Source organism: Pecten maximus, chromosome 9 (genome assembly GCF_902652985.1).
Source record: "Pecten maximus chromosome 9, xPecMax1.1, whole genome shotgun sequence".
NCBI classification, from domain to species: Eukaryota; Metazoa; Mollusca; class Bivalvia; order Pectinida; family Pectinidae; genus Pecten; species Pecten maximus.
In genome coordinates, this window is record NC_047023.1 from 3,653,412 (window position 1) to 3,678,025 (window position 24,614).

Genomic DNA, 24,614 nt, shown 5'->3' on the forward strand with positions numbered 1-24,614 from the left:
GAATATAACAATGTTAGGTTCACATCAATGAAGATATGTTCAATTAGTCTTATTTTAAGCTATCTTTAATAGAATTGTGCCTACAGTATCTTCAATTGAATTGAATCTATCTTTAATTGAATTGTACCTTAATTCAATGATTGAATACATGTTCCATAGTGTCTAACATTGAACGGACATTACATACTTCGTTTGTATTCCCGCGTAAAAACTTATGTACGAAACTACCGTCAAACTGGATTCCTGTGAGTACATCCGGATACGAAACTACCGTCAAACTGGATTCCTGTGAGTACATCCGGATACGGAAGTGACATTTCCTTGGATATTTTTAGTAACAACAAACTATGTTAAATATAGCATTTCTGCCAGTTTTTAGTACATAGAGACTCGACAAAAGACACATAATGTTAAGGTAAGCATGATCACGTATTTCTGAAATGTTTTATTACGATATGATTTGTATATTTAGTGTATATCACTCAGAAAATAGTGTACATGTCTTAATCAATATACATGTCTCATTTATGTATCGGTACTGTATATTTGACCTCAGGATTTGGGGTTGGCTTATGCAACTGCTTCTGTTGATTGTTATAGACCTAATAGGCCTACAATTACATCACACTTACAGTGTTAACACTTAGTTGGCTCATGTAGTTAGCGAACCCAGTTACCAGCCTATATGTGTTACATAATTCTCCCCAGATATTCATGATCACTGTTCAATGTACATGATGTATATTATATACAGAACGTTACACCGGCAAATCGGCCCACAGAAAGCTAAGTACGATATAGATTTGGGATCCTGTGACCAATGATGTATCCTACATGTTTACAATGTTCTAACTACATGTTCGTAATACTTATTGTACTGTTCCGTCTCGCAACATCAGTCATTAAGACTTAAAGTACACTTGGGAAGTTGGGATATTTTGAGTTCTATAGATCTAAATACACTTTTTTTCATCCGAGACTATAAATTAAAAATACCCCCTTACATTTAGTTCAACTAAAAAAAAACAAAAAAAAAACAAGCAAAATATGAAAGTGAACTTTTTTGGAGTAGACAGTTTTGATAATCAGATGAGAAATACTTAATTTTATTCCTCTTTTTGTCATTCATACAGCTGAGGAGAAGATGGAAGATATGTTTGGACAGTATTTCCGAGGCCATGGGTATTTGTGTGCCAGCCACCCATTGGAAGTTATTATTGGCACTTTGACAGTCACAGTGTGTTTGGTTTCCATGAGCATGTTGGCTATTGGGGATATCCTGCATGTGTCTCCTCAGAGTCAGGTAATAAATCTACACTGATGTTGTGGTTATCAAGGTCCAACGATTTTTCTGAGGGCTTTTTGGGACTGTTGATGGGCCCCATTCCCAATTGGAATTATTTCTTTTTAAAGCCGAAATCCCAAAATTTGCAGTTTACTCATGAAAAACTCTTTCCAAATTCACCAATCTTCTTCCGAAAATGAGACAACAAGTTAAGGCCCATCCCAAACCAGTGAGAAAAAGCCCTGATGTCAATATAGTTATGTATTATGAATGGTCAACATTCATTTCAATACTTTTTCTCATTGATTGTATTAACTTAATAAAATGTGTTATGTTTTAAGTTTAACATTTTGTTTGCAGGAAACAGAAAGCTTGGATGTAATAATAGTATCCATAGCCAGATGTCTGGCAGTGGTCTATGTTTACCTACAGTTTCGGAGTCTGAGGAGACTGGGATCCCATTATCTATTAGGTAAGTCAAAGATGTTGTTTCGTAAACCTTTGCATTTTAAATGAAGATTTATATCATATGTATTCAAACAAGCTGGCAATTGACGTGTAAACTGTTGTATCTATTACAAATGTTTTTTGTAGGCTATAACACATTGATAACATCTGTATCATTTCTGCTTGTTAGGGACTGAGAAGAATATATTAGGTACTTATGTTACATGTATGCATATATATGGAACCAAATAAGTGAATCACTGATTCACTCATATAATTATTCAGGTTTTGTATGGTGAACTTAAAAATTCAGCAAACTTCAATGTGCAGGTTTCTGTTGCAGGTGTGTCTGGAGTTTTCACACTCTTCTCCAGTTTCATATTTAGTGTAGCTGTCATCAAGATATTCAAGAAGGATCTCACTGGTCTAAGGTATAGTTATCTTATTATATAATTATATTTTATATAATTAGAGAGTAAATCAGAAAGAGATTAATATTCATTACAATAAAGCTTCCTCACCATGAATACATGTGTAAGCATATATATTTCAGTATTTTTACACCAACACTAAAACATCACCTAAATTACACCGTAATTACAACTTAACCCCTAAAACATCACATGAATAACACCATAATTACAACTTAACTTCTAAAACATCACCTAAATTACATCGTTATTACATTTTAACTTCTAAAACATCACCTCAATTACACCGTAATTCCAACTTAACTTCTAAAACATCACCTCAATTACACTGTAATTACAACTTAACTTCTAAAACTTTACCTCAATTTTGAATAAACTGAAATTACAACTTCTGAAACATCACCTCAATTACACTGTATTTACAACTTAACTTCTATAACATCACTTAAACTAAAATATCACCCTATATCTATTCTAGACAGTGAATTGACTATTCCCTGAAAAATCTTTTAAAACTTACGCAAAATTTATTAGAGATTTTCATATCTACCATATTTTGAAAAGAAATTATGAATTTTTGTTCTAGTGAGGCACTGCCACTTTTCCTTCTGCTGGTTGACCTCTCTAAGGCATGTGCCTTAGCCCGGTTCGCTGTGGGTTCTACCAGTCAGGAAGAGGTACAGAAGAATATTGCCACAGGGATGGGTGATCTAGGCCCGTCAATAACACTGGATGCTATAGTGGAGATGTTAGTTATAGGTGTTGGTACTTTATCAGGTAAGGAGACTGGTCGGCAAAGTAAGTTTTCTTGTTTGGGAGGTGATACCACTGTTATGTTGAAATGGTCGGCAAAGTAAGTTTTCTTGTTTGGGAGGTGATACCACTGTTATGTTGAAATGGTCGGTGAAGTAAGTTTTCTTGTTTGGGAGATAATACCACTGTTATGTTGAAAATCTACGTGTGAAACTGCGAATATTTCGTTTCAAGTTGCCTTGATTAATACTGGGTATAAACTTGTATGCCTTGTATAGATAAAAATTAGGTTTGGACTAATGGAAGGAAGCAAGTTATAGCTGCAGTATGAAATTCCATTTAATCAAATAATTCCTCAAATTCTTTAAAATAGAGATGAGTATATAACATTGTATATCGTATCACTCGTATCAATGAGTATATAACATTGTATATCGTATCACTCGTATCAATGAGTATATAACATTGTATATCGTATCACTCGTATCAATGAGTATGTTTCTTGACAGGTGTTCAGCAGCTGGAGTTGATGGCTTACTTTGGGTGTCTGTCGGTGCTGGCTAACCTCCTCGTGTTCCTGACATTCTACCCAGCATGTCTGGCTCTTGTTCTAGATGTGACACGTGAGAGGAACCATGGCAAGCCTCTCCGACACCTACAACAACTCGCCAAGTTGTTAGAGGCTGAGGAGAAGGAGAAAACTCCTAACCCAGTCACACAGCGAGTCAAACTCATCATGGTAAATACCCCCAACCCAGTCACACAGTGAGTCAAACCCAGTCACACAGTGAGTCAAACCCAGTCACACAGTGAGTCAAACTCATCATGGTAAATACCCCCAACCCAGTCACACAGTGAGTCAAACTCATCATGGTAAATACCCCCAACCCAGTCACACAGTGAGTCAAACCCAGTCACACAGTGAGTCAAACTCATCATGGTAAATACCCCAACCCAGTCACACAGTGAGTCAAACCCAGTCACACAGTGAGTCATACCCAGTCACACAGTGAGTCAAACCCAGTCACACAGCGAGTCAAACTCATCATGGTAAATACCCCCAACCCAGTCACACAGTGAGTCAAACTCATCATGGTAAATACCCCAACCCAGTCACACAATGAGTCAAACCCAGTCACACAGTGAGTCAAACCCAGTCACACAGTGAGTCAAACTCATCATGGTAAATACCCCAACCCAGTCACACAATGAGTCAAACCCAGTCACACAATGAGTCAAACCCAGTCACACAGTGAGTCAAACTCATCATGGTAAATACCCCAACCCAGTCACACAATGAGTCAAACCCAGTCACACAATGAGTCAAACCCAGTCACACAGTGAGTCAAACTCATCATGGTAAATACCCCCAACCCAGTCACACAGTGAGTCAAACCCAGTCACACAGTGAGTCAACCTCATCATGGTAAATACCCCAACCCAGTTACACAGTAAGTCAAACCCAGTCACACACTGAACACAAGGAGTCAAACCCAGTCACACAGTGAGCCAAACCCAGTCACACAGTGAGCCAAACTAATCATGGTAAATACCCCCCAACCCAGTCACACAGTGAGTCAAACCTAGTCACACAGTGAGTCAAACTCATCATGGTAAATACCCCCAACCCAGTCACACAGTGAGTCAAACCCAGTCACACAGTGAGTCAAACTAATCATGGTAAATACCCCAACCCAGTCACACAGTGAGTCAAACCCAGTCACACAGTGAGTCAAACTCATCATGGTAAATACCCCAACCCAGTCACACAATGAGTCAAACCCAGTCACACAGTGAGTCAAACCCAGTCACACAGTGAGTCAAACTCATCATGGTAAATACCCCAACCCAGTCACACAATGAGTCAAACCCAGTCACACAATGAGTCAAACCCAGTCACACAGTGAGTCAAACTCATCATGGTAAATACCCCAACCCAGTCACACAATGAGTCAAACCCAGTCACACAATGAGTCAAACCCAGTCACACAGTGAGTCAAACTCATCATGGTAAATACCCCCAACCCAGTCACACAGTGAGTCAAACCCAGTCACACAGTGAGTCAACCTCATCATGGTAAATACCCCAACCCAGTTACACAGTAAGTCAAACCCAGTCACACACTGAACACAAGGAGTCAAACCCAGTCACACAGTGAGCCAAACCCAGTCACACAGTGAGCCAAACTAATCATGGTAAATACCCCCAACCCAGTCACACAGTGAGTCAAACCTAGTCACACAGTGAGTCAAACTCATCATGGTAAATACCCCCAACCCAGTCACACAGTGAGTCAAACCCAGTCACACAGTGAGTCAAACTAATCATGGTAAATACCCCAACCCAGTCACACAGTGAGTCAAACCCAGTCACACAGTGAGTCAAACTCATCATGGTAAATACCCCCAACCCAGTCACACAGCAAGTCAAACCCAGTCACACAGTGAGTCAAACTCATCATGGTAAATACCCCAACCCAGTCACACAGCGAGTCAAACCCAGTCACACAGTGAGTCAAACTCATCATGGTAAATACCCCCAACCCAGTCACACAGTGAGTCAAACCCAGTCACACAGTGAGCCAAACTAATCATGGTAAATACCCCCAACCCAGTCACACAGCAAGTCAAACCCAGTCACACAGTGAGTCAAACCCAGTCACACAGTGAGTCAAACCCAGTCACACAGTGAGTCAAACCCAGTCACACAGTGAGTCAAACCCAGCCACACAGTGAGTCAAACTCATCATGGTAAATACCCCCAACCCAGTCACACAGCGAGTCAAACCCAGTCACACAGTGAGTCAAACCTAGTCACACAGATAGTCAAACTCATCATCGTAAATACCCCAACCCAGTCACACAGTAATTCAAACCCAGTCAAACAGTGAGTCAAACCCAGTCACACAGTGAGTCAAACCCAGTCTCACAGTGAGTCAAACCCAGTCACACAGTGAGTCAAACCTAGTCACACAGATAGTCAAACACATCATCGTAAATACCCCAACCCAGTCACACAGTAATTCAAACCCAGTCACACAGTGATTCAAACCCAGTCACACAGTGAGTCAAACCCAGTCACACAGTGAGTCAACCCAGGCACACAATGAGTCAAACCCAGTCACACAGTGAGTCAAACTCATCATGGTAAATACCCCCAACCCAGTCACACAGTGAGTCAAACCTAGTCACACAGATAGTCAAACTCATCATCGTGAGTCAAACCCAGTCACACAGTGAGTCAAACCCAGTCACACAGTGAGTCAAACCCAGTCCCACAGCGAGTCAACCCAGGCACACAATGAGTCAAACCCAGGCACACAGCGAGTCAAACCCAGTCACACAGCGAGTCAAACCCAGTCACACAGTGAGCCAAACCCAGTCACACAGTGAGTAAAACTCATCATGATAAATACCCCAACCCAGTCACACAGCGAGTCAAACCCAGTCACACAGTGAGTCAAACCCAGTCACACTGTGAGTCAAACTAATCATGGTAAATACCCCAACCCAGTCACACAGCAAGTCAAACCCAGTCACACAGTGAGTCAAACCCAGTCACACAGTGAACACAATGAGTCAAACCCAGTTACACAGTGAGTCATACCCAGTCACACAGTGAGTCAAACCCAGTTACACAGCAAGTCAAACCCAGTTACACAGTGAGTCAAACCCAGTCACACAGTGAACACAATGAGTCAAACCCAGTTACACAGTGAGTCATACCCAGTCACACAGTGAGTCAAACCCAGTTACACAGCGAGTCAAACTCATCATGGTAAATACCCCAACCCAGTCACACAGTGAGTCAAACCCAGTTACACAGCGAGTCAAACTCATCATGGTAATTGCTGGTATGTTACTTGAGTCACGCAGTGAGTCAAAATCATGATACCAAAAAATATTATTATTGATTGAAACCAAAATAACTGTGTGTGGTATTATCTAAATCTTATACTAGTAGCCTGTCCATGGATCATTTTAGTCCAGTTAAGATTTTCTGATTTAGAGATGTACCTGTTCTATATACTGTATGATTCCCTTGAACAGTCTGCAGGTCTGGTGATGGTTCACATACACAGTCGTCTAGGCAAAGAGTCGAAGAAAGTAGAAGGCTTTGGCAGCATCATGGCCACTAGTCAGATGTCGGAGAATAACGAGCTGACTCCAGACATGAACTTCTGGCTATATCACGTACAAAGGTAAGTAACTCTGTTTACTGTCATCATGTATACACTGAAAATGGCTGGATGTCAAATGGGTTGAATGAAGTGAAATGGCTGGATGTCAAATGGGTTGAATGATGTTGAATGGGTTGAATGAAGTGAAATGGCTGAATGTCGAATGGGTTGAATGAAGTGAAGTGGCTGGATGTTGAATGGGTTGAATGAAGTGATTTTATGACATGGCCGTATGACATGGCAGATCGAGCTAGTTATATATTTGATATTTGTGTGTTACAGACAGTTGACTGTAAATGCTGACCTGATGGTGACACTAGTGTTGGCAGTTTTCCTCACTGCTAAATACATGTTCTTTGATGACGATGTGGATGTGCCCTGCAGACTTTGTCCGTCCTGTACACGCTCCGGGGCCAGAATCCGTCAGATCTCCAGTTCCACAGACTTACCAGGTAAATATTCCTCTACCTTCGGTCAAGTTTCCAGTCCCACAATCTTACCGACATCTGATTCAGATCTCCAGTTCCACAGACTTACCAGGTAAATATTCCTCTACCTCGGTCAAGTTTCCAGTCCCCAAACTTACCGACATCTGAATCAGATCCCCAGTTCTGATACCTTAAATAGTCAATATTTACTTTTCCCATCTACATCATTCAGGGCCATACCATATGAGATTCTGCGTACTGATGTCCGTATAATGTGACCGGGTGGGGTGTGTTGCTGGGTGTCTTTGGCAGTATGATTCATTGAGATAGCACTATAAAGTCGTAATCAGTTCCGCGCAATCTCAAGCCTCCCAAAACATGCACACATTCACTACACACACTCGATTCTCACGTGCACACACGCACACAGGAGGCCATTGTTAAATGACCAGAGCTTTTGACATTAAACAATCCGAGAACAGATTCCACAAACTTAACAGGTCAACATTTACCTACCATCTTGTACACGGTACATCTGATTCATCTCTTCAGTTTTGAAAAACCTATAAACAATTCTGAAAATTATTAATGAAAAATTGACCTTCAACATTTTCTTATTTCAGTCCTTCTTGGTATTATATATATCCTAACCAGAGTTCTTTTAAAATTGAATACACAAATAGTGACAATGCCCACATGTATTTATTTGTAATGGAACAAGGATTTAACAGGCACATTGCTGGAAGGGTTTCAATATGCAAGTATGTGCATGTTGTCAAAATAATTAATGTCAAAATGAACCATTTACTGCTTTCATGAATAATCCATAACTTTAATTTAATGGACTGTAATTAATAAGTAATTATAAGTATGGTTTAATTTTTCTTTCTAAATGCTTTTATTCAGTATAGTTATATTACAGATTATATATATCTCTACATATAAATCATTTTGATTTAAATTTCAGCACACATTATGTTCAGCACCCAACATTCAGCCCATATTCAGTAACCAAAATTAACACTTCCTAGATTGACAGTCAGCACCCATACCAGATATTCTCCAATCAACATCCTCCTGACCTCTATCTAACCAAAACCATATCTAGATTGTCTTACATTCTCGTTTACTCAGAGCACACACTTACTCCATAACTTTTTTTAATGGACTGTACTTAATAAGTAATTATAAGTATGGTTTATTAACTTTTTATGAATATCAGAATATGCAAAGGTATTTTACACTGAGTCAGTACTGAGAAAGTTCCCTTGGGTGTGCTGGATTTGTACATACAGTCCTTGAATGTTCTGAAAGTTCCAAAACAACCTGTAAATCTAACGCAATGGCAGACATCGCTAAGCAGGCTAAACCTCATTGCCAATCAAGAAGAGGGAAATCATGGCGATTTTATTATCACTATATAGCCAGCAATATCGGCTGCTTTGTATGTATTAATGAACTGTTAATGATCAATCAAGCCATACCGAGTATATTTAAATTACCATCGACAGAAACCGATATCTATAATATAGAATAAATCTTCAAACAATAGGCCAACAGCTATCAGACACAAGTTATCACAATATATGAAACACCCTGAACTTTCAAACACAATAAAATGCATACAATATACAAAGAACCTAGACAGTACCAATTAATTACAAATATTTTAAATATAAAATCTTTAACTAGACTTAAAGCTTGCTGTTAGGATTCATGTGTCTGAAGTTTATATTTTCGGTGTAGAGACCAGTAAGTAATACTAATTTTGTCACACAAGCTTTCTTGACAGACTATACAATATTGATTTAATTCTCAGTTCCAGAAATACCAGCACCTTCTGCAGAGCCTGTTCTAGAAGTTACAGATGTTTCTCAGAAGACAACAACATTTACTCTTGGTGATGAAGATGAGAGTTCCGATGAGGAAACTGACACAAAGGAGAGTAGAGAAACCCAGACAGAACTGTTGGAGTTTGGTTATCGGCCCCTGGAGAGACTGCCCTCTATACAACCTCCACGGCCTGTTTCTGAATGTTTGGATATTCTCAAGTCAGATGTTAGTAAAGTGAAACGATTTATCCATGAACTGATAGCCTGGTCAAGAAAACTTAGTAATTCAAAGCGTCTTGGTTTTAAAAGATAAAAACTCTCAAAGTTTACATGATATCTTTATATTTACATTGTACTGCAGCCCCACTATATAACTTAACCAAGCTTTCTTGAAGGTTAAGAGTCCATAACTTCCAAATCTTTATTATGACGTCATTATCTTAGTGATGTCATAATTTTCACGTCGGCGATAACGAAAGATGGCTGTTGAATAGGCCGACGATAATAATTTGTTCATTCATCGTCGGAGCAAAATTCCTGGATAAAGTCTTTATTATCGTTGTCAAATGTAAATATAAGCATTGAACTGCTTTCATTTGGAAGTTATGGGCTGATGAATGCCAACTGGACAAAGGCAAATTCAACATGAAGCGATAGTGTGCTTCATTAAATTTGCCTTTGTCCAGTTGGCATTCATCAGCCCATAACTTCCAACTGAAAGCAGTTCAATGCTTAAATGACTGCTAACAGAAATAGATTTCTAGATAGTTTGTATTGGTCAAAGTTCAGTGTTTTTGGTCAGAATTACTTTTTTTGTCGCTAGATAGCAGAAAACAGTAGTTGTGTTTATTAGTCTCCTATTGCTGAAACCGGGGGACTACAGGATTCCTCTCCTTCCATCTTCTATGTATGTACAAGATAACGCCAAAGTTTGTCAGCAGTCGAACGACTTCATTCCTTGAAGGAGTTCGAATCAAACTTCACACAATGATAAAGGACTATAATATCTCAGACAAGTTTGAGTTTTAGTGTTTTGGGGTCAAGGTCACTGAAATTACTCTTTTTAGAGGCGACAGGTGGGGGACATGTGTTACTTTAACAGTACACATTAATTTATTTTTAATATTTAAAGACAACATAGGTAAAATTCATTGATCCTTATTTTACTTGAAAAAAAATATAAAAATAGTTCATGTATTACGATGTACCTGTAATCATTGATTACAGGAAGGTGCCAGTGGACTTACAGATGAAGAAATTAGTCGTCTTGTGGAAGAAAAGCACATCCCGAGCTACAAACTAGAGACAGCTCTTGGAGACTACGAACGCGGTGTTAATATAAGGTCAGTTTATATGTGGTCTGTCCTTATCTGTCTAAAAATAAAAATGATAATTCTATATCACGTTATATCATATCTTATCTAGATCTAAGTCAGTAGCCATGATGGGAAATCCATTGGTATCATTTGAAAATAGTATATGGTTATATTAAGTACAGTTAAAATGTTATTTCTGATTTTATAGTGTGGTAACATTCATAAAAGGAAAATGTGATTTGAACATATAAGTTACCAGGCCAAAAATTCGGTTATGAATTTTATGAAAATTTTCCAAATGAAAAATGCATTTTTTATTAGTTTTTAGCTCACCTGGTGAGCTTATGTCATGGCGCGGCGTCCGTCGTCCGTCCTTCAGTCATCCTTGAACATTTACTTCAAATCGCTACTAGTCAAAAACATTTTATTGGATTTTGCCCAAATTTGTTCAGAAACATCCTTGGCAGAAGGGGATCAGATTTTGCATAAATGGTGACTCTGACCCCCAAGGGGCCGGAGGGGCGGGGCCCAATAGGGGAAATTGAGGCAATTCCTTTAAATCGCTACTAGTCATAAAGTTATGAATGGATTTGAACCCAATTTGGTCAGAAACATCCTTGGGGGAAGGGGAACAGATTTTGCATAAATGGTGATTCTGACCCCTGAGGGGCCAAAGGGACGGGGCCCAATAGGGGAAATGGAGGTAATTCCTTTAAATCGCCACTAGTCATATAGTTATGAATGGATTTGAACCAAATTTGGTCAGAAACATTATTAGGGGAAGAGGAACAGATTTTGCATAAATGGTGACTCTGACCCCAAAGGGGCGGGGCCCAATATGGGAAATAGAGGTAATTCCTTTAAATTGCTACTAGTAATAAAGTGATGAATGCACTTTCAGACCTTAGATAGTCTGGACTTCATTAATCTTTAAAGCAGTTCGGATTCCTACACTATAACCATATATAGCATTGTTTGAGATTTACAAATAAAACAAATTGAATATGAACATTATTTTGACATTTGGTCTAATTCAACCAGGTGAGCGATACAGGCCCCATGGGCCTCTTGTTTGATTAAGTTTATACATTATATGTATTAAGTCTTTGTCCTACAGTTTAAAATGATAATACTGTTGTTTGTTGACAGGAGAGGAATGATATCAACAAAACTACAGAATAATGATGCCATGGAGAACTTACCGTACATCAATTATCATTACGAATTGGTATGTCAACTTACGATTAAAAAATTACCAAAGTATAACCCTACGAAAAATAGAAAAATACATAACTTACCGTACATCAATTATCATTACGAATTGGTATGTCAACTTACGATTAAAAAATTACCAAAGTATGACACTACGAAAAATAGAAAAATACATCACTTACCGTACATCAATTATCATTATGAATTGGTATGTCAACCTAAGATTCAAAAATTACCAAAGTATGACTCTACGAAACATAAAAAAGTACATAACTTATCATACATTAATTATCATTACGAATTGGTATGTCAACTTACGATCATTAAAAAATTACCAAAGTATGACGCTATGAAACATACATAAAAAAAATTCTGCAATCTTAGAAAGTCTTATGAACATGTTACAGATGCAAGGACTTAATCCTGAACTACAAACTTGACATTTTCATTAAGCTGCTTTTGTAAGATTATTTAACTTGTTCTGTGTAAGATATACAGCCTGCCTGGTCTGTATGTTACAAGTATATGATGTAATGGTGTCTACTACATGTAGATTTTAAGGATATGGAAATTCTTATTTTAGAGACTTTAAACTTTGGAGTCAGAATTGATTTTTTTTTTCAAGTCTATTATGATATACACAGACCTTTGACCTTATACACGTAATATGAAATGGGGATGTTGGACTTTGCAACAATCTTTAAACTGAATAGTGGTTTTGACATGACACATTTCCAGAGAACATTAATATTTTTAGCCATCTTTGTATAGTTGTGTTCATTCAGTTTTGATTCTGATTGGGAAAACAAAATGGCCAACAGGCAACCATCTCGGATTTTGAGGATGAAAGTTTGTTATCACTATTTCTTGAAAAGGACTGGAGGGAAATTTCTCAAACTTCACATATAGGTTGCTCTTGGTCCCCATTTGTACCCATTGAATTTTGAGTTTGGTCGGGGAAACAAAATGGCCGACAGGTGGCTGTATTGCATTTTGAGAATTGAACTTAGTTATCACTATTTCATGAAAAGTACAAGACGGATATTTCTTAAGCTTTATCTGTAGGTTCCTCTTGATCTCTGATGTTAATTCAATTTTGTATCTGATCAAGAAAATAAAATGGCTGACAGACAGCCATCTTGGATTTTGACAGTTTAAGTTTATCATCTATTATATTTCTCTGAAAGTTCTTTTTAGATCTTTCTTAGATTTCATATGAAGGTTAACCTTGTTATCAGAATATTAAGAGAAAAAGAGGAAAGAAGGGAAAAGCAGATAAAAGATCAAAAGATTAGAACAAGTAAAGATCATTCAATGGTGGGCAGATCTCTTCTTATGATATAAAAGTTTGATGATCAGCAAAATCCACTCACATTTTTCATGGCTTGCGTGTTGATGAACAGTTCAAAGATATCTTTCAATATTAAATACCAGTATCAAAGTTGGATACCATTTATATTGATCATTCCAGAACCTAGTTCTGATCAAAGTCAGTGCATGTTAAATGAAATTACTGAAACATACTGGTATCTTCCAAGGAATAATAATGATGATTTTATGCAAATTGCTTGCATGAATGACACTACCACATTTACCTTCGTATAGAATGTATGTTTATGTTACAGGTGAATGGAGCATGCTGTGAGAATGTAATTGGTTACATGCCGATACCAGTTGGTGTGGCTGGGCCTCTTCTACTTGACGACAAATATTACCATGTCCCCATGGCAACTACAGAAGGCTGTCTGGTAGCTAGCACTAACAGGGGCTGTAGAGCATTAGCAGTGAGTACACTATACATTTGCAGACACACAATGTTAACAGATCGTAACATTGAATGTTTTTTGTCTGGCATACAACAGAGCATTTTAAACAAAGAATTTCAACAACAAAATTCTGTGAATTGCACTTTGTTACATGTAATGAATTGGGTGATGAAGAATTTTAACAAATATTTTCTGTGAAATGCAACTTGTTAAATAATTGGGCTATGTTCTTCAAGTTTTCCGTTTAGCTCTACATCATTGAATTAACCTTTTCTCTGAGTGCATAAGCTGTCATAACTTGGAATATACTTGGTATCTATATATAACTCTTCCAACACACATTTCAGATTCAGAATTTAACAAAAATTTACTGTAAGTTTATTATTGGACTTTGTTAATTAATTACAGTTGTGTTTACATTTTCCATTTAGTTTGGGGTTGACTTTATTACCAAAACTTGGAGTACACTGTTAACTATGCATGGCCATCCCTGCACACATTTCAAATTTTAAATTTCACCTACAGTTTAGAATAAATTTAACTTTGTTGATAATTGTACAATGTCAACCCCTAGGGGTTGACCTTTCTCACTATCAATATTGAAGAAATATCTTTTAAATTTCTTTCAGGTAATTGATATAATAGATACCACATATTGAGTTATATGATGCAGAAGCGGAGACATTCATATTTACATGTTACATATGAATCTTGTCTTTCTTGGTATATCAGTGTAATGGGGAATGTACACCTCTTCTGGACATACAGATTTCTTAAAAAAACTTCAAATTTTTTTCCCCAGCAAAGTAGTGGTGTAAAGTGCTGTTTGGTGGGAGACGGAATGTCTCGAGCTCCTGTTGTCAGATTCCCGTCCATCAGGAAGGCTAGGTGAGTTATAGTGTATATAAGATAACCAGGGCAGTACCAGGTAGTATAAAGAATCAAACTAGGAAGCAGACTACCTGTTAGCTAAGGTTCATTTACAGGTAGAGTAAGTAAGGTACATTGAGATCTGAAACAGTTGGCTGTGATAGACAGGCTCTTGTATACAGTAAAACACGGTTATAACGAATCCCAGGGGACTAACTGAATCAGTTTGTTATATTGATAGTTCGTACAACGTGTATTACAAATTTTATTTTTTTTTTTTCTAAAAACTTCACTGTATGAAAATATTAAAATACAAATACAAGCATTGCCCAGTACAAATTAAAAGCGATGCAATTATTTTAAGTCAGGTGTAACTTTCTGCCGAAACTTTTCGCTTAAGGCAAGTATGTGTGCAAAGTACTAAAAGCATCTGACGTATCATTTTTTGAGACTCCAGAAAACGGCTTATCTCGTGTAAATAACCACTGATTAAGGAATGTTCCTCCTCTCTCTCTATTTTCTCCTCGTCTTCACTGTCCGAAACATCCATAACGTCTTTTACAACATCTGCATCAGTCATCTTCATAGTATTACTGACGAAATCGTTCGTGGTGACCTTTACCCCGGAAGCCTCGTTTTCACTAGCTCTCAGTCGCTTGATGATAAAGCCATTGCGAAACATACATGTACTGTGAACACACTAAGACATCTAAGAATGGATTAACAACTCGACATAAACATCGATAAAACAACTCACTTTATTCAGAAGTCATGGAAAACACAATTCAATAGCCATACAAATATATACCCTGAAATGTGCCCTCGCGATCGGGCGCCTCGGTGACATGGTCGTGATCACCAGGGTATGACTTTTCCGACTTCAGAAGATGGGTTCATACTATTGTGTTAAAATAACATGGAATTTCAGCTGACGAGATCACTAAATTGGTTCGTTATAGACAATATTTTGCTATGTGAAATTCGCATTATAATTATAGAATTACAAAGAAGTAAGAGGGAGACTAGCTGGGAAATCGGAATCAGTTTGCAATATCCATAAAATTGCTATAAGCGTGTTCTTACCAAACGTGTTTTACTGTATAGAGGTGACCTGTAGGCCATGTTTGACAGCATAGCTAGATGTAAGCATGTCAAATAATTCTGAAGAAAAGATAATAAAATCAGAATATTTTGAGAGTTGATGATATGGATTTGAACGTTCTAATGATTGAATGATAAAATCCAAATAGATAGTATTGGGTATCCATAATATGATATTTTCGATGGTCGTTACATAGGATATAGGCTACACAATTGGTCCAAAACAATGTTAATTGAAAGAGCGTGTTCTATACTTTTCATGATATATCTGAAACACATAACACCAAAATCCTTTTTAAGAAGCATCTGAATGTTGGACTCTGTGTATTTTGATATTAAGAAGAGATAAAATATGATATTGTTATGTTTGGTTACAGCGAGCTGAAACTGTGGCTTGAAGACACTGATAACTTTGAGAAAGTGAAGGAGACTTTTGATGACACAAGCAGGTAATTCAAATATCATTAAGAATACTGTAATGATAAAAATCTTTCTGTAAACTATTGAGGTAGCATTGTCTATTTTCCCAGACAAATCTTCCATATCTTTCTCCTTTGTCTACAGTTGGAGTCAACAAGATTTCAGTTGTTAGCCCACCATCATCAGATGGTGGGCTATTCAAATCGCCCTGCGTCCGTGGTCCGTGGTCCGTCCGTCCGTCCCTCCGTCCCTCCGTCCGTCCGTCCGTCCCTCCGTCCGTCCGTAAACAATTCTTGTTATCGCTAATCCTCAGAAAGTACTGAAGGGATCTTTCTCAAATTTCATATGTGGGTTCCCCTTGGTGCCTAGTTATGCATATTGCATTTTGAGACCAATCGGAAATCAACATGGCCGACAGGCAGCCATCTTGGATTTTGACAATTGAAGTTTGTTATCGCTATTTCTGAGAAAGTACTGAAGGGATCTTTCTCAAATTTCATATGTAGGCTCCCCTTGGTGCCTAGTTATGCATATTGCATTTTGAAACCAATCGGAAAACAACATGGCCGACAGGCAGCCATCTTGGATTTTGACAATTGAAGTTTGTTATCGCTATTTCTGAGAAAGTACTGAAGGGGTCTTTCTCAAATTTCATATGTAGGCTCCCCTTGGTGCCTAGTTATGCATATTGCATTTTGAGACCAATCGGAAAAACAACATGGCCGACAGGCAGCCATCTTGGATTTTGACAATTGAAGTTTGTTATCGCTATTTCTGAGAAAGTACTGAAGGGATCTTTCTCAAATTTCATATGTAGGCTCCCCTTGGTGCCTAGTTATGCATATTGCATTTTGAGACCAATCGGGAAAACAACATGGCCGATAAGGAGCCATCTTGGATTTTGATAATTGAAGTTTGTTATCGCTACTTCTTAGAAAGTACTGAAGGGATCTTTCTCAAATTTCATATGTAGGCTCCCCTTGGTGCCTAGCTATGCATATTGCATTTTGAGACCAATCGGAAAACAACATGGCCGACAGGCAGCCATCTTGGAATTTGATAATTGAAATTTGTTATCGCTATTTCTGAGAAAGTACTGAAGGGATCTTTCTCAAATTTCATATATAGGTTCCCCTTGGTGCCTTGTTATGTATATTACATTTTGAGACCTATCGGAAAACAACATGGCCGACAGGCAGCCATCTTAGATTTTGACAATTGAAGGTTGTTATCGCTATTTCTCAGAAAGTACTGAAGGGATCCTTCTCAAGTTTTCGTATTTAGGTCCAATTGAAGTTTGTTATCGCTATTTTACAGAAGGCACTGAAGGGATCTTTCTCAAATTTCATATGTAGGTTCCCCTTGGTCCCTGGTGTTGCATTTTGGGACCAATCCGAAAACAACAGACAGCCATTATCGCTAAATCTTAAATTTTATATATAGGTTCCCCTTGTTTGAAAAGTACTAGAGGGCTGTTTCTGAATTTACACAGATTAGTAAGACTTAGAGGAAGGGAAAAGTAGAGAAAAGATCAATCTGACATGGAACCTATAAAGATCATTCAATGGTGGGCGCCAAGATCCCTCTGGGATCTCTTGTTTTTGTTTTGTCGTAGTGTACACAGTTAGCTAGTACAGTGTGTATTGGACCAAATTTTGGTATTTCTGTAGTAGGAGTGGGAAAATGTGCATCCAGACCGGGGTTCGAACCCAGGACCTCCAAACACTAGCCTGCTGCGCTACCAATGGAGCTACCTGGTCGCTGATGATTCCACTACATTTCCTTGCCAGTTTACTAGACATTTAAAGTGAAGAAGCCAACAGTATTCTCATTTTATGGTATCTTCCATTTCTAACGAAACCAAGCTGTCTTACAAAAGCTGTATATTATATCATAAACATACAAACCTGATTGACCTGTGTGTTACAGATTCGCCAGACTGAAGAAGCTACAGGTGGTTCAAGCCAGTCGCTACTTGTACATTCGTTTTGTCGCAACCACAGGAGACGCCATGGGGATGAATATGGTATCCAAGGTATGATACTGTATGCTAGTATGATATATGAAATCTGTCTGAACTGACATTCTATGGAAACCAATATATTGGTCCTATTAAACTGTTTAATCTGACACCCTGTGGAAACCAATATATTCATCCTATTAAACTGTCTAATCTGACACCCTGTGGAATATAAAATATATTGATCATATTAAACTGTTTAATCTGACACCCTGTGGAAACCAATATACTCATCCTATTAAACTGTCTAATCTGACACCCTGTGGAATATAAAATATATTGGTCCTATTAAACTGTTTAATCTGACACCGTGTGGAAACCAATATATTCATCCTATTAAACTGTCTAATCTGACACCCTGTGGAATATAAAATATATTGATCATATTAAACTGTCTAATCTGACACGCTGTGGAAACCAATATATTGGTCATTTTAAACTGTCTAATCCGACACTCGATGGAAACCAATATATATGTCATAGAACTGTTATAGAATAGTTATAACAAAGCCTGCTATTGTTACAGGGATCAGAGAGAGCCTTAACTACTATATTGGAGCAGTTTCCTGACATGGAGATTTTAAGTCTGAGTGGAAACTTCTGCACTGATAAGAAACCTTCTGCAGTCAATTGGTCAGTATTACTGTAGGGAGATCACAGATTCTGACTTAACATGATGTTTCGATATGTTTAGTAACATCTAATTTTAATTTTAGAGGTCATCTGTCTACTGTAAGGGGTCAGAAGTTATCCTGGCTACACTTGACCATTTCTATAAGTGTATAAAATATTTTATTATCCCATCAACATATACGTCCATACCATTCATGATAACATCAGTTTTTACATCCGATTTAATTTTGGTGATCGTCACTTAATGGGTCAAAGGTCACACCTGAAGGTAAATCATGTCTTTGTCAAGCCTCTTCTCACTTTATTTTATAGGTTGGAGGGACGCGGGAAGTCTGTTGTTTCGGAGGCTGTGATCCCGGGGAAAATTGTCAAAACTGTTCTGAAGACGAGTGTGGCTGCACTAGTTGACCTAAACATCAGTAAGAACCTGATGGGGTCTGCAATGGCTGGCAGTATCGGGGGATTCAACGCCCACGCAGCTAATGTGGTCACGGCCATCTTCATTGCTACTGGGCAGGTGAGTGGACTGTTGTCTTTGTTGTGAGAAGTAGGGTAAAAATTTCAGAATCAATACTACAGAATAGGATAAATCTCTACATTTTTGGGGACTACAGCTGATAACATCTGTATTTGGAAATTATCTTCAACTTATTAATAGTTTCATCAATATCCCCAAGTTTGTTCTATGTTTAGGGGGTAGTTTTTGTTTCTGCATCATTTGATAATGTTTATAAATATGTTTTCAAATACTCTTTTTGTAATGCAATACTCTACATTTATAAGATCTCAGTATTTTTATCAGTTCTTTTGGCTAGTAGCTGTTTAGGATTTGCATTTTATGTTAGAAATTATCAACACTGTTCATTTCTTCTTGCTCAAATAAAACTATAATTTTATGGAGCATTGTATTATCAGTTTTTAAAACAAGAGTTAATCTATATTCACCTAATCAAATAATTAATCTGAAAATTTAATTTAGATTTATAAATCCATCCACAGATATTTTGTCAGTACAGGAAGGGTTTTATGTACTGCAATCGTGGTTATTTCCACGGGGATTTAATTTTTGCGATTTTGGTGGGTACACTATACAAGTGGTTATTACCGTGAATTTTTCTTTTTCACCTGTTAAATACCACATACCTCACAAAATAATGTCTGTATGGGAAATTATTTTGGCCAAATGACCTTTTGCGTATCTAGGGTAAATTTCTCCCTAGCGTAAATTTCCATTTACAGTAATTGATAGACACTAGCCATGTTTGTATAATTCACCTGTCTGATTTGATGTTTCCCTTTCTTTGTTGTAATGTTGAGCTCCCTTTGTAGGACCCAGCCCAGAACACTACAAGCTCCAACTGTATCACACTGATGGAGCCGACTGGACCTGATGGTTCTGACTTGTACATTAGCTGTACCATGCCGTCTATAGAAGTGGGCACTATCGGAGGTGGGACCGTACTTCCTCCCCAAGGCGCGTGTCTCCAGGTAATATACCAACAGTTTAAGGTTTGTCAACTTCTCAAGTACAATGTGTGTATACACAACTAAACTCTGGTCACAGACATCACTGTAACAGGAACAGTCCTGGTCACAGACATCACTGTAACAGGAACAGTCCTGGTCGCAGACATCACTGTAACAGGAAAAGAAATAACTACATGTAAGGTCCATTGGTGAAACCGAGGCCAGGTCATTTAAATACATTTCTTTTTTTTCCCCCAGATGCTAGGTTTACGAGGATCAGCGGGCAAGGCTGGAGATCGCGCTGGTGAGCTAGCTAGAGTTGTGTGTGCTACGGTCCTCGCTGGAGAACTGTCGCTAATGTCGGCCCTGGCTGCTGGACATCTCGTTAGAAGTCACCTCCGACACAATAGGTATGTTTACTGAACACCTGTCTTATCAAAACAGTGTTTTGGAGTTGAGAAAGTCAAAACAGTTTCATATTCTGAAAAGTTTTATTATAAAATGAAGCTGCTGTTTATAGATGGATGCATGTTCGAAAATCTTTTATATCATTGCTCTAGCGACTTCATTTTAAACAGATATTGTTTAAGTTTCATTTATATGTCCGTATGAGAATACCTCAAATGAGTTCATGTTTCAAGGTGCCAAGGTCAAAGTTACCATTACTGCTAATAAAAAATCTGTCAGCACTCTAGTGACTTCATTTCTGAACAGATTTTGATAAAACTTTATATAATAGTTAAGTGTGTGAATCATTTGAAAGAGTTCATGTTCAGGGTGCCAATATTAAGGTCAAGGTCACTGTGTGTCTTCATCAGCAGACTTGAGGACTTCATCATTCAGAATTTTAATCAAACATCAGACATTGGGGATGTCTTTTAAACAGATTTTAACAAACTTTTATACCACTAATGAGTTTGTGGTTCAGGGTGTCAAGGTCAAAGACAAGGTCACTATTACTTATCATAGAAAATCTTTTGCTAGTCCCCTGGCCATTTCATTTATAACTGGATTTCGATCAAGTATTTTATATATTGGTCAAGTGTAAGAATACCTTAAACACATTTGTGTTTCAGGATACCAAGGTAAAGGATTTAGCCACTGTTACTATTTTAAGAAATCTTCTCTTTCTTTTTTCATATCCCTTCGAGCAACTTTATTTTTGAACAGATTTTGGTAATACATTATTAGTCAAGTATGAGAATACCTCTAAGGAGATAGCCATATTGTAGGATATTTTGGGGGGTGTACTTGGCATGCGAGGAGATTTGATTACTTGTGATGCCTCGTTTTTGTTTTCAAACATTTTCTGCCACTTTTATATCAGACTTGACACTAATATTTTGCTGTATTTTTTCAGGTCCACATTGAATGTAATAGCAGATACCAGTGGGACAAGTATATCTAAAGATTGTAATATAGACTGTAACAATACTGAACTTATCAACACTAGTCGGTCACGACAAAGTCCTGAAACATGTATATCACACTCAGGGACATCTACGTCAGAAAATACAACCAGGATGTCGGGGTCCGGGATGTCTGTGTCAGAAACTACAGCCAGGACATCGGGGTCCGGGATGTCTGTGTCAGAAACTACAGCCAGGACGTCGGGGTCAGAAACTACAACCAGGACGTCAGAACCAGGGACGTCGGAGTCAGAAACTACAGCCAGGACGTCGGGGTCTGGGACGTCTGTGTCAGAAAATACAACCAGGACGTCAGAACCAGGGACATGTATACTGAAGGCCTCATGACATCCTATACCATAGCTTTTTCATTCCATTAACTAGTCATTACAGAAATTGTGAATCCAAGTCTTCTTTGCTGAAGAAATAGGGTTGTTTCATCATCAGGAGGTGCTGCTTTATCTGTCAAAATGTATATTATTGTAATTGTACCTGTTTATTTATCAAGTATCAAACTGCTAGTGTGGTAAACAACTACTGTAACAGTTTTATTTAAACTAAATTATGATTAATCAGTTTGTGTCAGTTGTTCCGTATCGCCTCCATTAACTAGTCCCTGAATATTGCTCTCCATCCAGCATTAACTGTGTTCTGAAGATCTTCCTTCTGTTTCAAACTGTAGCCATGATCAACAAGGTTGTGATTTCCTGAGCAGCGGTGGCCGAGTGGTTAAGGTGTCTCAACACTTGATCGCATGCCCTTCACCTCTGGGTTGCGAGTTCGAAACCCTTTTGGGTCAGTTGCCAGATACTGACTGAAGGCGGGTGGTTTTTCTCTGGGTACCCTGTCTTTTCTCTATCTCCCCTGGCATGTCCTTAAATGACCCTGACTATTAATAGGATGTTAAATTAAAATAAACCAAATAAACTAAACTGAGCAGCATTTTGATTTGACAGTGTTTGATTCTTCATTCATTTTATCGTTTCAATCTTGTCCAGATCTCTCCGACCAATCATTAAATGTTACATTAGCATCAGACCGGTGTATATTGTTCCACCCCAATATCTTGTTTCATTCTCTGGTCAGCATGTCTTCATGGAAATAAACAAGTTCACTGTGGTACTACAATAATTTTTAACAGCAGTTGTTGAGAAGGTGATACTGTGAAATTGCACAAAGAGATTTATCCCAGGGAAATACATCTTGTATTTTCAACTATATAGTGCTGACTATTTAATTGTGCTATTTTGATATAGATTTGTACAACAGATTATACCATGTGTAAATATTCTGCGATTGGTCAGAAAAGAGATGAATGTTGCATATTGGACTGTAGTTGGTCAGGAAAGAGGTAAATGTTGCTTAAGACATTGATTAGTCAGAAAAGAGGTGAATGTTCAATATATAGGACTGTGGTTGGTTAGAAAAGAGGTAAATGTTGCATATAGAACTGTGATTAATCAGAAAAGAGATGAAAGTTGCATTTAGGACTGTGATTGGTCAGAAAAGAGATGAAAGTTGCATATAGGACTGTGATTGGTCAGAAAAGAGGTGAATATTGCATATAGGACTGCGATTGGACAGAAAGGAGGTGAATGTTGTATATTGGACCGATTGTTTAGAAAAGAGATGAATGTTGCTCGGAAAAAGAGGTGAATGTTGCATATACATATATGTAGGACTGTGATTGGTCAGAAAAGAGGTGAATGTTGCATATAGTACTGTGATTGGTTAGAAAAGAGGTGAATGTTGTATATAGGACTGTGATTGGTCAGAAAAGAGGTGAATGTTGCATATAGGACTGTGATTGGTTAGAAAAGAGGTGAATGTTGCATATAGGACTGTGATTGGTTAGAAAAGAGGTGGATGTTGCATATAGGACTGTGATTGGTTAGAAAAGAGGTGAATGTTGCATATAGGACTGTGATTGGTCAGAAAAGAGGTAAATGTTCAATATAGGACTATGATTGGTCAGAAAAGAGGTGAATGTTGCATATAGGAATGCGATTGGTTAGAAAAGAGGTGAATGTTGCATATAGGACTGTGATTGGTCAGAAAAGAGGTGAATGTTGCATATAGGACTGTGATTGGTCAGAAAAGAGGTAAATGTTCAATATAGGACTATGATTGGTCAGAAAAGAGGTGAATGTTGCATATAGGAATGCGATTGGTTAGAAAAGAGGTGAATGTTGCATATAGGACTGTGATTGGTCAGAAAAGAGGTGAATTTTCAATATAGGACTGTGATTGGTCAGAAAAGAAGTGAATGCAAATCATCAAACAGTCTGTTTCATATTGGACTAGGAAATGTTCTAAATCTAGTTTACAAATAGATTTCTTATTTTCAGTGGTAATTTGAATATGTAACCCTTGCATTTTCTACATATCCTGCCAAAGTTATTTTATGTACCTATTTTGCCAAATCAGTTGGGAGTATCCAACATATGAAAATAAAGCTTAAATTATAGAATACGTAGATATACTCAAATTATTGCCATTGTATGGTCAGTGTTTAAGAATCATTAAAATTGTTACTCTTAGTTATTACATGTACAGTGTAAAGTTATTTGCATTCTGTGTCAACCAAATTGAATTACATGTAATAAATAATGGATCATATTATTTTATTATATTTTCCAGTAATTTACATGACATTGTCTTGGTATATATTTTTTTTTCACAAAAGAAACGAAATACCAGACAAATTTTGGCACCCATCATTGAATGGTTGTTTTGTAAGGCTGATCTATTCTCTACTTTAATGATCTGATAACAAGGGAAACCTACATATGAAATCTAAGAGAGATCCATGAAGAACTTCAGTGAATTAGAAATGGGAATAGTAAACTTTATCGGTTTGCCATTTTGTTGCCTGGATCAGACTCCAAATCAAATCATCTCAACTAAGAACAAATTGGAACCTACCTGTGAAGTTTGAGAGAAAAAAACTTTTAGTACGCATACTTCTCAAGAAATAACAGTAGCAATTTTCAATTGTCTAAAATCAATGATGGCTGCCATTTTATGTTCTGCATCAGACTCA

The 24,614-nt window shown here is 37.6% G+C and overlaps 1 protein-coding gene across 3 annotated transcripts; it reads left to right on the forward strand.

Annotated features, from left to right (window-relative positions):
- Positions 1–305: 305 nt before the first annotated feature.
- Positions 306–24,190, forward strand: LOC117334622 (3-hydroxy-3-methylglutaryl-coenzyme A reductase-like). 3 transcript variants are annotated; one of them, XR_004534202.1, is made up of 21 exons: positions 306–415; positions 1,134–1,303; positions 1,646–1,757; positions 2,076–2,163; positions 2,750–2,940; positions 3,426–3,655; positions 6,967–7,118; positions 7,380–7,549; positions 9,345–9,583; positions 10,585–10,700; positions 11,823–11,901; positions 13,511–13,669; positions 14,454–14,539; positions 16,000–16,071; positions 17,972–18,077; positions 18,589–18,695; positions 19,008–19,212; positions 20,025–20,183; positions 20,421–20,572; positions 21,523–23,673; positions 23,794–24,190. XR_004534202.1 is itself a non-coding variant. In XM_033894332.1 (21 exons), the coding sequence occupies exons 2-21, from the start codon at positions 1,145–1,147 to the stop codon at positions 21,917–21,919; spliced, it is 2,937 nt and encodes a 978-aa protein (XP_033750223.1). In that variant the 5' UTR covers positions 306–415; positions 1,134–1,144; the 3' UTR covers positions 21,920–24,190. The 3 variants fall into 3 exon arrangements, 2 of the variants coding, with proteins under 2 accessions (XP_033750223.1, XP_033750222.1); XM_033894332.1 differs by having other exon boundaries at positions 21,523–21,729; positions 21,772–24,190; XM_033894331.1 differs by having other exon boundaries at positions 21,523–24,190.
- The last annotated feature ends 424 nt before the right edge of the window (positions 24,191–24,614 follow it).

What these genes read in the sequence shown, in the direction of transcription:
- LOC117334622 (XM_033894331.1), top strand. Translation starts at nt 1,145, where the DNA reads ATGGAAGATATGTTTGGACAGTATTTCCGAGGCCATGGGTATTTGTGT. An exon ending in GAACGCGGTGTTAATATAAG is followed by an intron (nt 10,701 to 11,822) that starts GTCAGTTTATAT and finishes GTTTGTTGACAG; the next exon opens with GAGAGGAATGATATCAACAA. An exon ending in ACTTTTGATGACACAAGCAG is followed by an intron (nt 16,072 to 17,971) that starts GTAATTCAAATA and finishes TGTGTGTTACAG; the next exon opens with ATTCGCCAGACTGAAGAAGC.